The sequence below is a fragment of the Squalius cephalus genome (genome assembly GCF_949319135.1).
Source record: "Squalius cephalus genome assembly, chromosome: 24".
NCBI classification, from domain to species: domain Eukaryota; kingdom Metazoa; phylum Chordata; class Actinopteri; order Cypriniformes; family Leuciscidae; genus Squalius; species Squalius cephalus.
This window is the reverse complement of record NC_137145.1, coordinates 13516140-13532653: the sequence shown is the minus strand read 5'-3', so window position 1 is coordinate 13532653 and position 16514 is coordinate 13516140. Positions and strand designations below refer to the sequence as shown.

General features: G+C 36.0%; 1 protein-coding gene across 1 annotated transcript; it reads right to left on the bottom strand.

Annotated features, from left to right (window-relative positions):
• Positions 1–4156: 4156 nt before the first annotated feature.
• On the bottom strand, positions 4157–12867 carry LOC307152931 (uncharacterized protein). Its single transcript, XM_079861928.1, has 12 exons — positions 12799–12867; positions 12542–12590; positions 12049–12390; positions 11687–11962; positions 11512–11604; positions 10963–11099; positions 7638–7698; positions 7485–7542; positions 7195–7391; positions 6757–7074; positions 6579–6665; positions 4157–4585 (listed from the first exon to the last, which is right to left on the bottom strand). The coding sequence occupies exons 1-12, from the start codon at positions 12799–12801 to the stop codon at positions 4440–4442; spliced, it is 1767 nt and encodes a 588-aa protein (XP_079718054.1). The 5' UTR covers positions 12802–12867; the 3' UTR covers positions 4157–4439.
• Positions 12868–16514: the final 3647 nt, after the last annotated feature.

Here is a 16514-nt window from a genome sequence, read left to right as displayed (position 1 = left end):
GGGTGACGTGACTTTGTCTTGTGCGCATGCTTACAGGAAATGATTCATGAGTCGATTCTTTTGATTCACGAAACGAATGATTCATTGATTGACAGAGTGTGGAGAAGAAGAGCTGAGTAGCACACACGTAAATGAATGCAGGTTATAAGTTTCTTTTCTTTTAATCAAATGAATTAAAATAAGTATGCCATTTTTTTTTTTTGGGAACAGAAATGATCAAGTAAAGGCTGGTGTCCTGTCACATGACAATGAGAACTGTGGGCAGTTTTATAAATTGGACAATGGCGCCATCTAGCTTGCAAAGTGGTGCTTGATGAACTGATAAACTCGTGACAGCCAGGGTTTCTGTGTTGTGAAAAAATGACCTAATATCCACTCAGAATGACTATTGTTATCTTTAATTTCAACATGAGCAGCACATGTTGTCAGAAGCGAAATATCTATATCAGGGTATCCACTGCAGTCATAACGAAAGTGCAAAACTTGTGTGGCACATGTCAACAGGAAATACCTATCAGGATGTAGCTCTTACCTCACTTCACACTTCATTATCACAAGGAAATGATAATATTGCAACCTGGATTGCAGGGAATTTAGAACTAAAAACACCATGCAGGGCTTTGTGTATAGGGGTTATTGAATTAAAAGAAAATGGAAATGGAAAAAATGGTGCTGCTTCATGGGTTTTGAGACATGTGGCAGGTTAAATTTAGTGATTTCACTGAGAACTTGCTAAAACTGGCTAAAAACTTGCTCCATCCCAAAATCAGATTGACCAATATTGCTTGAGCACTGTAAAAAGTGAATAGTTGGATCAACTTAAAACAATTACTTCAATTGGTAACACCTAAAGAAATTAAATTTTCTCAACTTAAATTATCACGTTTTATCGTGAAAAACGTGATAATTTAAGTTGAGAAAACTTAATTTCTTTAGGTGTTACCAATTGAAGTAATTTTTTTAGGTTGATCAACTGTTCACTTTTTACAGTGAGAAATAAAAATAAATAAATAAATAAATGACACAAATCATGGTTTTAAACTGTATTTGCACAATGGCTCACTGGAATAACACGCTAGAACAATCAGTATCGTGGAGGTGACTGTTAGACGGATGATGATCACTCAGAACTGAATACAGCACCTCAGTCTTCAGTTCAGAGTGCAGGATGAGCTCGGATGGGACACTGACCTCTACAGGCTGTTGACAGGATCTCCATGGACAACCTTTAGAAGAGATTATTGATGCAAAAAAACATCTGATCAATGATGTTCATATTGATGAAAACACGAGGAAGGCATTGTGTTAGAGATAAACTCAATGACTCACACATTACTGCGATGATCAGGAGGACAAGAGTCAGCAGTGCAGAGGTGAACAAAACTATCCAAATATGAGAGTCTATAAAATATGATTATTGGAGGGTCATTATGTATTCTGATGTTTCTATACAGAATAAAAAGATGTATGTATGTATGTAATGTGTAATACCTCTAAACCTCCCTCTGTTCTCATAACAGTCAGCAGGAGACAGGTGGAGAATCATTGGTTGGCTCAGGGATGAGTGATTTACCCAACACGAGTAGTTTGTACAGTCAGAGACCTTCAAATATGAATGGAGGGTGAATGATCCATCTGGGTTGGTTTTGTTAATGTTGTATGTGAGAGGGACGTTCTGAAATCCTCCATTTCTCATCCACACCTGCTCTAGAGCAGAAGGGTAAAACCCCTCAGAGAGGCAAAGAATCGTGTGAACTCCATCCGATGCTCTTACATGTGACACGGACACCTTGGGCTGTGCTATAGTAAATATAAGAGTTATTAGTAAAAAGCTCATGTATTAGGAGCAGATATTTGTCTCAGTTATATGATATACACTCAAGTCACTATGATTTCTGATTCTACTCATAATAAACTTACCAATCACTTGAACAAATGTTCCTTCTTCACCCAGAAGCACAGAAGGAGGTGGTATGGTTCTTGTCACAACACATTTGTAAGTGCCAGTATCATTTATCTGCAGATTTGATACCTCAAATGACATTTCCTCAGTCTTTGGAATAAATCTAATGTGATCTTTACATGACTGATTTATCCATGAATTGTTACTCATCCTTAATGAACACAGTTGATTATTAGTTTTCAGTTCCACTGTTAAACATTCAATGTCACTTGATGGTTTGTATTTACAACTGATATTGACTGACTTTCCTCGATGAACAGTCTGAACTGAGATGCCATTGAATTCTGAATGTCCAGCTATAACAACTGAAAAAGACAGGGCAGCAATAATAATAATAATAATGTTTTAGTTATCACTTCACTAGATTTAATTTAAAATAATATTGATTAAATAAAAATAATTATTTATAAATAAATATTTATATTATATATAAATACTGTGTAGTATTTAAAATAAGATTTTCAAATTAAAATACCAACCAGACAGAAGCATCCATACACATGTGGTCACAGAGTTACACTTTGATGACATCTAAAGAAAAAAGAAAGTGGGATATTGATTTCCCAGTTTTGAACAGAAGTAAACTATATAGCAGGGTAAACTTCTACTGGCTAGATGAAGAATGAAAGATCATAGCAAATATTATAAATATTATTTTTGCTTTTCCATTTGCCCCAACTGCAAAAAAAAAAAAAAAAAAAAAGAAAAGAAAAGAAAAGAAAAAGAAAATAATTTGATTGCGTTTCCACGACTCTTCGACAGAATCAAATATTTAAAAAAAAACCTAATTCAACTTAACGACTTAAGTTCAGTTGCTGATATTTAAGTATAATAAAACTGTAATTTTAATCAACTTTTAAAAAAAAGAAAAAAGAATTTTGTTCAAATATTTTGATGAGTTAAAGTAATGGAAAAACATGTTATCATGAATTTTTAAGAACAAAAGAACAATAACTTTTCAAAAACAAAATACAGAAGATAAAAAGATCAGTTACTCTTTCGCAATTTAGTGTCCACAAAATGTAGAGTTGTCAATGTACAAAATATATAAAAATAGATTTACAATGTTAATTATTTTGGAAATGCATCTAATTTGTAAGCTAATATTAACTATGAGCAATATATATATTTTACAGCATTTGTTAACCTTTGTTAATGTTATAAAAATGTTTTATTAAAAAATTTATTTTAAAAAATTGCTCACAGTGCATTAACTAACAGATATAACTTTTGGTACTAAAAAAAATAAGTTTTGTTTTTAATTGTTAGTTCATGTTAGCAATGAAACCTTAATGTTATTAAAATATTTGGACAGAACACCATAATTGACAAGTCAGACTTATGCCAGAGAGCCACACAATAAGCATTTTGTCTTTCCTCTAATTATACATTACATGTTTGATATGAATTTGCTGTATAGCTCGCAAAATGGCACATACCCTAGAGCACTTTGGAGCAAAACAAGTATCGTTTCAGTTAAGTCAACAGTTTTAAACAAAAGTCGATAAAAGTTCACCAGCAACACAAAATTCCTCTGCATTATTGTAATGTTTTTCCATTGATATGATCCGTTACTGATCTTGTTACATGTATTACAAAAGTTCCCATGTACTCACCTTGTCATTTTATCAGAGACTGCATCCTCTTGTATTTTTTTGCAGGTCTCTGTTCTAATAAAATGAAGAAGTTGGTCTGCGGTTGTGCTGTAAAGTCAGAAACAAGCTCAACCGATCCGACTGAGGCAGTCTGAGATACAGTATACTCAGAGTGTATGTGTGGAAGAGAAACAAATTAAAGTTATTTCTTTAAAAAAATCTATCACTCCTAGATTCTGTCATCAAGCGAGAAGCCAATCACAACTGTTTTCTTCTTTTAGGCCTTCATTGATTGGATGGCACCCATATAAAAGTGTTGCAAGGGTCTGAAAACAACTCGGGGTTTAGTTTTATAAAGAAGAAACATTATGACCTGAAGTTGCAGTGACAATGTCTTAAAAATGTTCAAATAGTGAAACCAAATGTCTTGTAGACTTTATTTGCTCGTATTTGTCTCCATCAAGACTCTTTTTAGAGCATCATCTTCGTGATCTGACTGAGCAGCTGAACCGGTTCTTTTAACCACACAATGTCTACATGTAAAGTGGATGTAGGTCATAGGCAAAAGTGCAGAAGCAGTAGGCTACACGTGACAAATAAAGAATGAACAGTTTATTAATGAATTATTTACATAGGTTACATCAACACAAGAAAGAAAACTGCACTCAGCAAACCATTTCATTGGCTTCTTAAAGTGCTGAAGCTGCAAATAACAGAGGCCTCATGGTCATATTTTGTCAGCAGCACATTTACAGTCAAAATGTTAAGCAAAGTAAAAAATCATAGAAATATAAATCACATACACAAGTTGGTGTCTGGTCAGTGAATGATATAGACATGGATCAGGCTATCAATCATAGTAAAATGTCTTCGTTCCGTGTTTATTGTGGAGATGAGCGGACTCCGACAGGGCTGCATGGAACTGGATGATGGTCACTGAGTGTTGAATAGAATGCCTCAGAATGCAGGTGATCCTCAGGTGTGACATTCCTGTATGCGGTAGGCACAGTCTGTGAACGTGCTCTTCCTGGAAGAACATGAGAATAATGACTTGATCTGTTCTGATTGCTCATGAGACGATAAGAAAAAAACAATGCTTATAAGAGGAGTCATCCCTTCCCCTTTGCACCGTTATTTTGTTAATATATTTATATTCATAAAATGTTCATTTTCTTAAAATGAATTTATGAAGACACGCAAAACAAGTAAAAAAAGTCTAATTCTGATATTCATGCTGTGATTTAAGTGTCCTAAGAGGAGCATGCGTATTTCACTTAGCCTAATACCATGTGCGTGAGTGAACAGAGCATCTGGTAAGCTGTTCATGTTTTGGTCTTTTCAGTTTGAGTCACAGTAAAAAACCTTGGTTTCATGCACGTTCGACAGTTGCTGTCATTACTCGGGTAAAAAAAAGTCTAAAAAAAATATTACTCCACTATACTTCAACATAAATCCAATTAATTTTGGGGTGCTAATTCCAAAAACAGTGCCTATTTTGCACTAGCATGTCATGTCATTTCACTAGTTCGCATTTACATTTTGTGCATCTCACTAGCCTGTTTGTATAGCAACCGGCGATGACGTTGCCAATTGGCTCTATCATTTAGAAGGCGGGACTTATTCCAACTTATTGCCTTTGCAATATCTACCATTCATAGCCTAAGTAATATGAGTGCACCACAAGCCAGAAAGGGGGTGTTATTTAAGGCTGTCATTAAAGAATCTTCCTTAATATGACCAATTCTTAACAACAGCTTTTAAATTTGCTGACATATTAGGAATGCTTTTTTTCATGGCATGAAAAACGAACACTTTACTTGAAAATGTGAGTTGTAAAAGCATCATACTCAACAGAACAGATAGTTATGTGTTATTTACATAATTGGGAAGATCTTAACTAGCAGAATAGAACATGCATATTAGTTTGAGAGATCAAACTACACTGAGGTTTTGTAAGATTTTTTTACATAGGCAAATATAAACAGTATAGACCTACACTTAAAGGTGCATTGTGTAATATTTGGGAGGATCTGCTGACAAATGCAATATCGTATACATACGTTTTCAGTGGTGTATAAAGACCTTATGAACCGTTATGTTTTATTAGCCATTTCCATCTACATACACCGCGGGCCCCCTTACATTGAAACGTGCCGATATGTTTCTACAGGAGCCATAAAGAGACAAACGCGTTTCGTCACTATGTTGTTCTTCGTGCAAAGAAGCAAGCTAAAGTCAAAAACTCTGACATAATGATGAACAAGTAACAATAATATTTTGCAATAACATATCGTTTTACTAAATAAGTAAACCTAATTTCTTAATTTATCTTTGTAAAGAAACCTCATTGCTTAACTGGCTACTCTCTGCTGTCTCAGATGATGACTTCTTTTCCTGTCGGTCACCGTAACTTCTGTTGGTTGCAATTCACCACTAGATGCCGCTAATAATTACACAGTGCATCTTTTTTACAGTCTATGCTTTAAAACCATGCTGAAGCGTCTTTTTATAAACATGAATTCAACATAACAAATGGTAAAACACTCAAAATGTAGAAAATATACAATCTACTCGACTTTACTGCAAGCCAAGAGAGGTCACACATGACATATCGATCTTCTACTGGTCACGTGATGCGAATTCGCAGTTTAAATGCAAGCAAAACTTTTCAAATAAGCTTGCGTGCGTTTGAACGGCAGTCCATGGAACGAAAAGTGCAGTTTTATACCCATTACAAATGCCAGTTGACCAGGAGATTTAAAAACGAACAGTTCATACAGCTTATGAAATCATTACTAAATCATCGGGAAAATCGCTAGGAAGGGCGACTGGAAGCGGGAGGAGAAGAAATACGGATAAAGTCGCCTGTTAGCAAATCGAGGAAGAGTTTTGCCTGCGCCTGGACGAATTTACAGGAGGACGCCGAGGACAATGGAAAATTCCATTCCAAGAGAATGATAACTGAGATTTAAATTTATAAGAACAGACTCTATATTTTGGAGATCAAATATTAAACTTACTTAAACGCTCACACACGACTGTGATGATCAGTATGGCAAGAATCAGCAGCACACAAGTCACCAGAGCCACCCACGTTATAGGCCTACCTATGAAAGAGGGATATTGAGCAACATAACACAATTATTGCATAATAATTCTAATTCTAATAATTTGTGAAAATATTTGCATGAGACACACTTTGGTATTTATTGCTACGTGCACCTCTGTTCTCATAACAGTCAGGAGACAGGTGGAGAATCATTGGTTGGCTCAGGGATGAGTGATTTACCCAACACGAGTAGTTTGTACAGTCAGAGACATTCAAATATGAATGGAGGGTGAATGATCCATCTGGGTTGGTTTTGTTAATGTTGTATGTGCGAGAGACGTTCTGAAATCCTCCATTTCTCATCCACACCTGCTCTAGAGCAGAAGGGTAAAACCCCTCAGAGAGGCAAAGAATCGTGTGAACTCCATCCGATGCTCTTACATGTGACACGGACACCTTGGGCTGTGCTGTAGTAAATATAAGAGTTATTAGTAAAAAACTCATGTATTAGGAGCAGATATTTGTCTCAGTTATATGATATACACTCAAGTCACTATGATTTCTGATTCTACTCATAATAAACTTACCAATCACTTGAACAAATGTTCCTTCTTCACCCAGAAGCACAGAAGGAGGTGGTATGGTTCTTGACACAACACATTTGTAAGTGCCAGTATCATTTATCTGCAGATTTGATACCTCAAATGACATTTCCTCGGTCTCCTTTGGAATAAATCTAATGTGATCTTTACATGACTGATTTATCCATGAATTGTTACTCATCCTTAATGAACACAGTTGATTATTAGTTTTCAGTTCCACTGTTAAACATTCAATGTCACTTGATGGTTTGTATTTACAACTGATATTGACTGACTTTCCTTGATGAACAGTCTGAACTGAGGTGCCATTGAATTCTGAATGTCCACCTATAACTGAAAAAGATGACAATTCAGTTTTACATTTGAAGTTATATTAAAAGTATTCAATTCAGAGAATTTTAACATTTTGAACAGTATTGTATAATCACCAGAAAATAAGGACAGCAGCATCAGAGCACATGTGGTCACAAAGTTGCACTTTGATGATATCTATTAAGAACAAACAGAAAAACACAGTGATTATACTACAAATAGATATTTTGGTTTGGTTTGTTCTGAAATAATGACTGGCTGACTGTACATGCTTAGGTGTTTAGGCTAGTTAAATAAATAAACATGAAATATTGATTTGAACTGAAATTAGGCTACTTTGTTAAATGAGAGTGTACACAATAGCCTACATGAAACTAGCACAAGTAGGAGACCACTTGCCAAGCCAACTTAGTTATTATAAATCATTATTTTCCCAAACATATTTGACAATAGAATTCAGCAATTGACCAATCAGATTCAAGCATTCATAAGAAGCTAGTCTTTCCACAAGTGCTGCACGATTAATCATATCGCAATCGTGATTTCAAGCGCGATTACGCTATATGACGCAAAATGTTGCGATTTTATAAAGTAAATAAATGCATGTGTGGACATGACAGCCCATTCTCCCTGAGAGCTGTTTGCCCATTTTCTACACCGCTAATAACAAGAAGACCAGTCAGTTTCAGTTTAGTGGCGCGTATGGTCTGCGTAAAGCCTGACAGGGCTCTCTGTATGTTTACAACATTAGGTGAGATATATTTTTTTTTCTTGAGAAAAGTTAACATGTATCTACTGTAGGCCAACCTAATATTTATCCTAATGAATCGATATTGACTCAAGATCGGAATCAAATCACAAGATCAAGCAATAATAAAAACCGTAGCCTATCAGTCATTGTACCATGTAAACATTGTAACATATTGTCACTAAACCTAACACAATTCTGTTTAGTTACCAAATGTTTTGACAATCACAAAATCCTGCTTAAATGTCCCTGTTTGTCTGGACAGAATGTTCAATATATCTTATTTTCATTAGCAATTTATTTTATACTATTGTACTATTGAGACAATAACAAGTTAACAGTAATGCAAAGATGTCATTATTCAATTTTGTAAAAAATATTATTTTAATTTGAAAACACTGAGTTGAGAAATACACATTTCAGCATTATCACTAATCTCTGTGTGCATTTTCCTTGAGAACTAAGCAATTTGACTCATGAAACCAGTTTACTATATCGCAATCGCATTATTGACCTCAATAATCGCAATATGACATTTCCCCCAAAACGTGCAGCCATACTTTCCACAAAGTGATACATTTCAAGACTACAAAATATCACATGAATTACTGTTTAGTTAAGCTTCACAAAACTGACCAAAACATATATCAAATTTGATTGAAAAACGTCAGAAAGTAAAAGCTGATTTATAAAAGTAAAACAAAAAAATATTGTTATATAAATTACTACTGTAATATAAAACTCCCATATTCTCACCATTTCATATTTCAGAAACTGCATCCTCTTTGCATTTTGCATGGGTCTCGCTGACTGTTCTAACTTATGATAGTGCAAATGGAGAAGTGATGTTGGTCTGAGGTGGCGACGTAATTTCCTAGGTCAACTCAGAAACAAGCCCATCCAATCCGACTGAGGCTGTCTGAGAGCAGGCTACTTAATTTATAGACTGAAAGAAAAATAAATTAACGCTTATTTTAAAAAAAAATTATAATGTAGTTATTCTACGACATAGGCCTACAACCTACAAAGTTAATCTGTATACATCCAGGGAGCAGCCAATCACAATGCTCCCTTTTCTTTTATGGCTTCACTGATTGGAGGGACCAATATAAGAGGCATTGTACATAGTCCAAGCTACAATGGAGAAGTGTAGCATCATGACCTGCAGCTGTCTGACAATGTCTAAAAGTGCAAGGGCGTTTTAAATGTTAAACCAAATGTCTAACAGACTTCATTTGCTCATAACGGTCTGCACTAAGACCTCTTTTGTAGAGCATCTTCACGCTCTGTAGAGGCGGTGAGGTCTAGTTATTTTAACCACAGCGGGGTTGTAAGCACGTGAAATGCAGCGAAGCTGTCATTTAGGTCACGTGTGAAAATGTAGATATGAAGTAAGTCAGTGCATGGATGATGTGCTCAGACCTAATTTCTGCCTGCAGTTTCACGTAGGTTTCGGTTGATGAATCGGAAGCTCTTTGAAAACGTTTTCCTTGTATTTATTTATACACTAAGTGATATTTTAAGTCTTTAGTTTAGCATGTTAAAGCTTGCCATATTTTTATTCAGGCAATTGTAAAGAAATGTTTTTGCCCTGTTAAGGAGAGAAAATAATTTTGATTATCACACGATGTCACACGGTCGAACGGCTTGATTTGAGACATGTCTTTATCGAAGACACTTCTTATATGTTTTCCTGCAGGGGAAAACATATAAGAAGATTTAAAAAAAAAAAAACACTGAATGGATTTTTATCATTTTATGATGGTTGTGTACAGGCACTGCCAACACACATTTCAGTACAATCAACTTGTAAAAGTGCATGTACCATTATATGACCCCTTTAAAACACTACGCATCATACACTTTGTGACTTTGTGAATGGTTACAGAAAAAAACACTCTAAATGACTGAGGACAAGATACGTTCATAAATTTCCATAATAATGAGATTTGTAAGGAACGTTCACGTCCTTGTAGTTACAGATGAGAATTTTTTGTGCTACTTGTAAAATGTGACCACTGTACCACCTGACTGCTGTAGATGTATTTAGGCATTGATAGTGCTGCCATAAAAATGCAAAATTCCCAGTCGACGTGAACAGCTCCGAGAACATCACGTGAAATTTGTCAACACAGACTTCCCAAAATCTACAGAATGAATACTGTAGAACACTGTAGAAAAAGAGAAGTAGTGAAGCAGATGCAGATAATCACAGCCGTGCTAATAAATTCAGGCAAACAGACACGATTGCGAGTGTTTGTTTTTGCTCAACAAGCAATATGTAAATATTAAGTAACTAAACGATTCACTGTTATTTGAACGAATGGGTTGAGTGAATGATTCAATGAATCACCCATAAAGAGTCACTTGTTTTGTTCCTAAATTAAACGTGTTTGAACAAATCAGTTTTTTAATCACTTGGTTGAGTGAATGATACCATGTTTCTAAACAAATGAACTGAATGCATGATCAATTGAACGCATGACAATGACAACTTGTTTAATATAACAATCAATTGTTGCCTGCATGGCGTATTGATGTAACCTGCTGAAAAACTCGACGAATCTCCTCCACTAATGCACTTTTGGAATGCTACTCCGTCAATCAAATTTGAAGACCAGAACTACTTGTTGTATTGTACTAGGGTAGTGAATACACAGAGATCTGTCATTGTGTCTTTATTCAGTGTTTACTTTAACAGGGCTGCATGGAACTGCATGATGGTCACCGAGTGTTGAATACAACATCTCAGAATGCAGGTGATCGTGGAGGAAAGGCTCAGGTGTGACACTCATGTATACAGGAGGCACAGACCGTGAACGTGCTCTTCCTGGAAAAACATTAAAACATTTATTTAGTCATTGCACATGGTGACGAAAGTCTAAATTACATGTGAGGGGAAATGAACACTATTACATTAATACATTTGTGGGCATGATCAGGTTCAGATAGACGACAGGAGGTCGTTAAGGTTTACCAATGAAACCAAGAACAGGTACTAAAAGCGTGGGAGATTTGTGACTCACTGTGACTGATGAGATAATGTTACTTCTTTTATAATGTGATAACATGACACTTGATGCCTATGACATTTTGCATATAATTAATAGCAAGAAATTCTGAGAGAAACACTTTCAACGGCCCTGTGTTTGCAATTTTGTTTTTGTTTTTTTTACACGTTCCAGTTTCAGAATGACATTTTTAAACAAAGTGAGACTTTTAGGATGTAAAGTGAGACTTACTGTAACATTTACACATGACTGCAATGAATATGAATGCAATGATCAAAAAGACAGCCAACACCGACGAGATGATAAACACTTTCACAGTCACACCTACAAGACAGAATAATTGTGAAGGCCTCATAAATATAGTATATAACATTTAAATAAAAATGCGCAATATCTCAAAACTTACCCCCTCTTTCATAGCAGACAGAGCTTGATAAATTGCCCACAAGTGGTTGGTTTAATGATGAGTGGTTTACCCAGCAAGAGTAGATTGTGTCACTGAAGGTGTGTGGCGGCAGTACAAGGTATGAGGATCCATTGAAAGATTTGTGTGAGCTGTTGAGAACGTCTCCATCTTTCATCCACAGCTGTTCAAGAGAATCATGGTAAAATCCCACAGAACACACTAGCATGGGAGATCCATTAGGCCACTTCTCACAGGACAGAGACAAGACGGGACGTACTGCAGGAATTCACGAAAACATTATTATAATATATCTATTGATGGGTTTTTTCTTCTTTTTTTTCTGAGTACAAAGAAGTATTTACCAATAACTTCAACTCTTTCTACTCCCAGATCCTTTTCAGGTGGTTTTGCAATCCTCTTCACAGTACAGATGTATGTGCCGGTGTCCTGATTTTGGAGATTTAATAGCTCAAAAGATATTTCCATAATCTCTTTAATCCATATGAATCTGATGTGATCTTTACAATCTTGTTTTTTCCATGAATCCACATGTAAATATGAACACAGTTTATGATTTAATGTTTGAAGATTCACTGTCATGATTTCTGTGTCATTTGTTCGTCTGTAGTTGCAGGTAATTTTGGCAGACTGTCCATGACTGACAAATAAAGTTGTAGTGTTATTTGCTGCCGCATTGCCAAAAGCTGAAAAACAAAGACCAGCAACAACTTTAATTTCTCATGCTTTCTCTCTCGTTGCACATGCAGGAGCTTCCTGTGTTGTTTGCTGAGGCGCAACATTTCTGATAGATTCAACTTCAAGTACTTTTGATTTCTTTAATGCAATTTCTATTACCGAAAACCGAAGACAGCAGCATCCACCCACAACAGATCAGAGAGAAACACTGCAAAAAAGTTTACACATTAAACAGAAATGTCATATGAATATCATTTCAACAAAGATCTTATGAGTTAAGTGATAAGATTCAGAGCAGCATATCTCCCCCCACCCCCCGAAAAAGAACGATTAAATATTCTTTCAGCTTAGCAAAAGCATTATATTCATTTAGATCTAAAATAATTTTCACACATCTTCATAAGAATCACACTCACCATTGCTCTTTCCTGGGAAAGTGTCAAATGTGGCTGCGATCCGATCTCTCTTGCTCAGACGCCTCATGCTAAAACTGGGCTTGCATAATGATTTCCTCTTTAGGTAATGCAGAGGTTAGCCGCAGTTATAACAATTTATCACCTGGATCTCGTCAAATTCCTTGTATATTTCATCACACATTTTAAAAAGATGCTAGGTATAGACAAATATAAATCTAAATAAATAAGAACTCCACCAAACAAAATCTTACACTCAGGACTGTTTATCCAATTTTCAACCACCAACAGAGTGTAATATAGAGATGTAAATTAATTTACTACATTTATTTTATTTTAATTTTATACTCTAAATTTGCTTGTTAGCTGGAATTAAGTGAAAGAAAAGGATGTAAGAGTTGCATCATATCTTCATGTAAATGCTTGTCAACCACAAACATGGGCAAGACTGGAAAATTTAGTTTCAGGCCTATGACGCACGTGTAACCTGTGTAAACCACTGGTATTTACTTAGAACAGAAAATGATCATTATTATAGTGAGTCATTATAATTTTTCACTGCAAGTTCATCAGTGCCTAGAGATGGTGTGAGATAGTGACAGTTTGGTTTGCAGTTTGGATGCAAAACATTTTTATGACGTGTTATTTACAAAAAGATACAGGCTACAATTAATTTGCAAGTAAAATACAATTTCAACATCATTAGTCTAAATACCATAACAAAAACCCAAAAAAGTAATGTGACAAAAAGTGCAAAGAGAGATTGCAATGATGCAGTCAGACTGGTGTGGGTTCGATTCTGAATACTGACGGGAAATGACTAAGGTGCCTTTGAGCAAGGCACATAACCCCCATGTCCTCCCTAGCAAAATGGCTGCCCACTGTTCTGGGTGTGTGTCTACGGTTTGCGGTGTGTGTGTGTGTGTGTGTGTGTGTGTGTGTGTGTGTTTTCTACTCACTACTCAAAATGTGTGTGCACTAACTTGGATGGAGAGGACAAACTCAGGACTCATACTTGGTCTTCTTCACATGTCACAAGAATAAATGACTCTTACTTAACAGCTGACATTTACACTGGATGCGAGTGTTGCGTCGTGTCACAAGCACATAAGCTATTGTAATTACAGATGCTGTCTACACCGGATACAATATACAGATGCAAGTTCAGTTTCTGACATATTCCACTCACTTGAGTCTGTCGAAAACAGGACAAATGGAAGAGTGAAAGAACGTTTGCTTTGACACGACCAGTTTTAACAGCTCACTTGAATATGGGAATATTATATATATATATAGCCTATATATATATATATATATATATATATATATTAGTGGTGGGCCGTTATCGGCGTTAACGCGAGACTCTTATCGCGCGATAAAAAAAATATCGCCGTTAATCTATTCTAATCTAAAAGTTGGGTTGGGAGCTGGCTCTATACTACACAAGCTATGATGACGCAATCTACCCGCGGCCGCGAGGAACACCCGGCCGCAACGCATCATATTCGTCGTCATCTTAAGTAAACACGGCTGAAAGTGAAAGCTGGTGTAAAAGATCGGTGCAACATCCATTATTTGGACTTGGTTCGGATTTAAGCCGTCCGACGTAGACTGTGTGGTGTAACAGTTCGGTAAGTTAACACACGACTAATCCGTTCTACCACCTCAAATTCAAAACGAAACATATCACTGAATACCAGCGCGCGCATAGTATTCGCAGTAATATACTTTAGTGAGTGGTGTAGCACATAATCTCTTTTTATTAAAAGCGCCCGATTTTAAGAATCGTTGTTGTGTTTCTTTTTAACTTAAAAGACATCAGTTAGACAATATTCTAATTTTAAATTTGGGGTTTCATAAGCTCCAAGCCATAATAAACATTAGACCTACTCTCTGCAGCTAGTGTACTTAAATTTTATTTATCTGCAAAATTATGTTGTATACTTACAGTTTTGCACAATATAGGCTATGTTCTCAAAACTACATACACCCTTTCAAAAAAAACAAAACAAAACAAACATTTAGCAGTTGTTTAGCAGGGTCTGCAAGAGGCTGCAATGTATATCACAATATGGATTTTAGGCCATATCGCCCATCCCTAATTGATAGCCTATAGTAGTTGATAATAACATAGGCCTACCTAATGTTGCCTACGTACGGTAACAGTACAGTAGTAACCTTTTACAGTCTATGAGTAGAACAGCTTTCTCAAGCAGTTTGTGATGCATTTTGGAAACAGGAGATGAGCCCCTGGTCTAATGCGCCACCTGGCTTGAGAAACCCGTTCTCAAAGACTTACTTTTATAGTCATTATTTGGGTAGCACACATATTCTGAATGCCTTCGGCAGAATTCAAATGAGCCATTTTAATCTAGATTAATCTAGATTAATTTCAAAATTAATCTAGATTAATCTAGATTAAAAAAATTAATCTATGCCCACCTCTAATATATATATAATATACATGTGACTTTCAGATGGGATGCCAGCGTCGGAAACAAGTGCATGGATCATTTTAATTTTGCATCAGAGAATTATGTTTGTTCTGAGCATTTTTTTTTTGCCAGCGAGGTACAGTGTAATGGAGAGTTCGCAAAATAACTTTTGCTTAAAGATGAAGCAGTACCAGATCTGACAGCATCACAATCCGATGATTATGAAATGATTTGTAATAATCCTTTGTCTGTAAATTATGGTTTTATGTGGATTATGTTTTCAAAACACTTGGGTACTTGGGTGTTGATACTGTTTTATGCAATGATGAATGATAACCAATCATTGACTGACAAGCCTTAAAGGAGCCGCCCCTTAAAATCAGATCATATACAGACCCTTTCCAAAAAATTAGAATATCATGGAAAAGTTTATTTCCATAATTCCATTCAAAATGTTAAACTTCCATAGATTATAGATTCAGGGCCCACAACTTAAACGATTTCAAGTATTTAGTTGTTTATTTGTACATAATTTGGGCTTCCAGCTCATAAAACCCACGGAAACAGGATTTCAAAAAATTCGAATATTACATGAAATCACACAGTAATTACACAGTGATACCATGGTCATTGAACCAGGTTTTGGTTCTTTTGGCAGTGTGGGCAGGTGCAAATCCTGCTGGAAAATGAAGGAAGCATGAAGTGCTCTGGAAATGTCCTGGTAGACGGCTGCGTTGAGTGGACAGCACAGTGGACAACACCAGCCGATGACATGGCTCCCCAAACCAACACAGACTGTGGAAACTTCACACTGGACTTCAAGCATCTTGGATTGTGTGCCTCTCCATTCTTCCTCCAGACTCTGGGACCTTGGTTTCTAAATGAGATGCAAAATTTGCTCTCATCAGAAAAGAGGACTTTGGTCCACTGTGCTTTATTAAATCCAGAGTCAACGCAGCCGTCTACCAGGACATTTTCAGAGCACTTCATGCTTCCTTCATTTTCCAGCAGGATTTGCACCTGCCCACACTGCCAAAAGAACCAAAACCTGGTTCAATGACCATGGTATCACTGTGTAATTACTGTGTGATTTCATGTAATATTCTAATTTTTTGAAATCCTGTTTTCGTGGGTTTTATGAGCTGGAAGCCCAAATTATGTACAAATAAACAACTAAATATTTGAAATCGTTTAAGTTGAGGGCCCTGAATCTATAATCTATGGAAGTTTAACGTTTTGAATGGAATTATGGAAATAAATAAACTTTTCCATGATATTCTAATT

What these genes read in the sequence shown, in the direction of transcription:
- LOC307152931 (XM_079861928.1), bottom strand. An exon ending in AGAAAGAGTTGAAGTTATTG is followed by an intron (nt 11,963 to 12,048) that starts GTAAATACTTCT and finishes GAATTCCTGCAG; the next exon opens with TACGTCCCGTCTTGTCTCTG. An exon ending in TTCCATGCAGCCCTGTTAAA is followed by an intron (nt 7,699 to 10,962) that starts GTAAACACTGAA and finishes TGTTCTTAATAG; the next exon opens with ATATCATCAAAGTGCAACTT.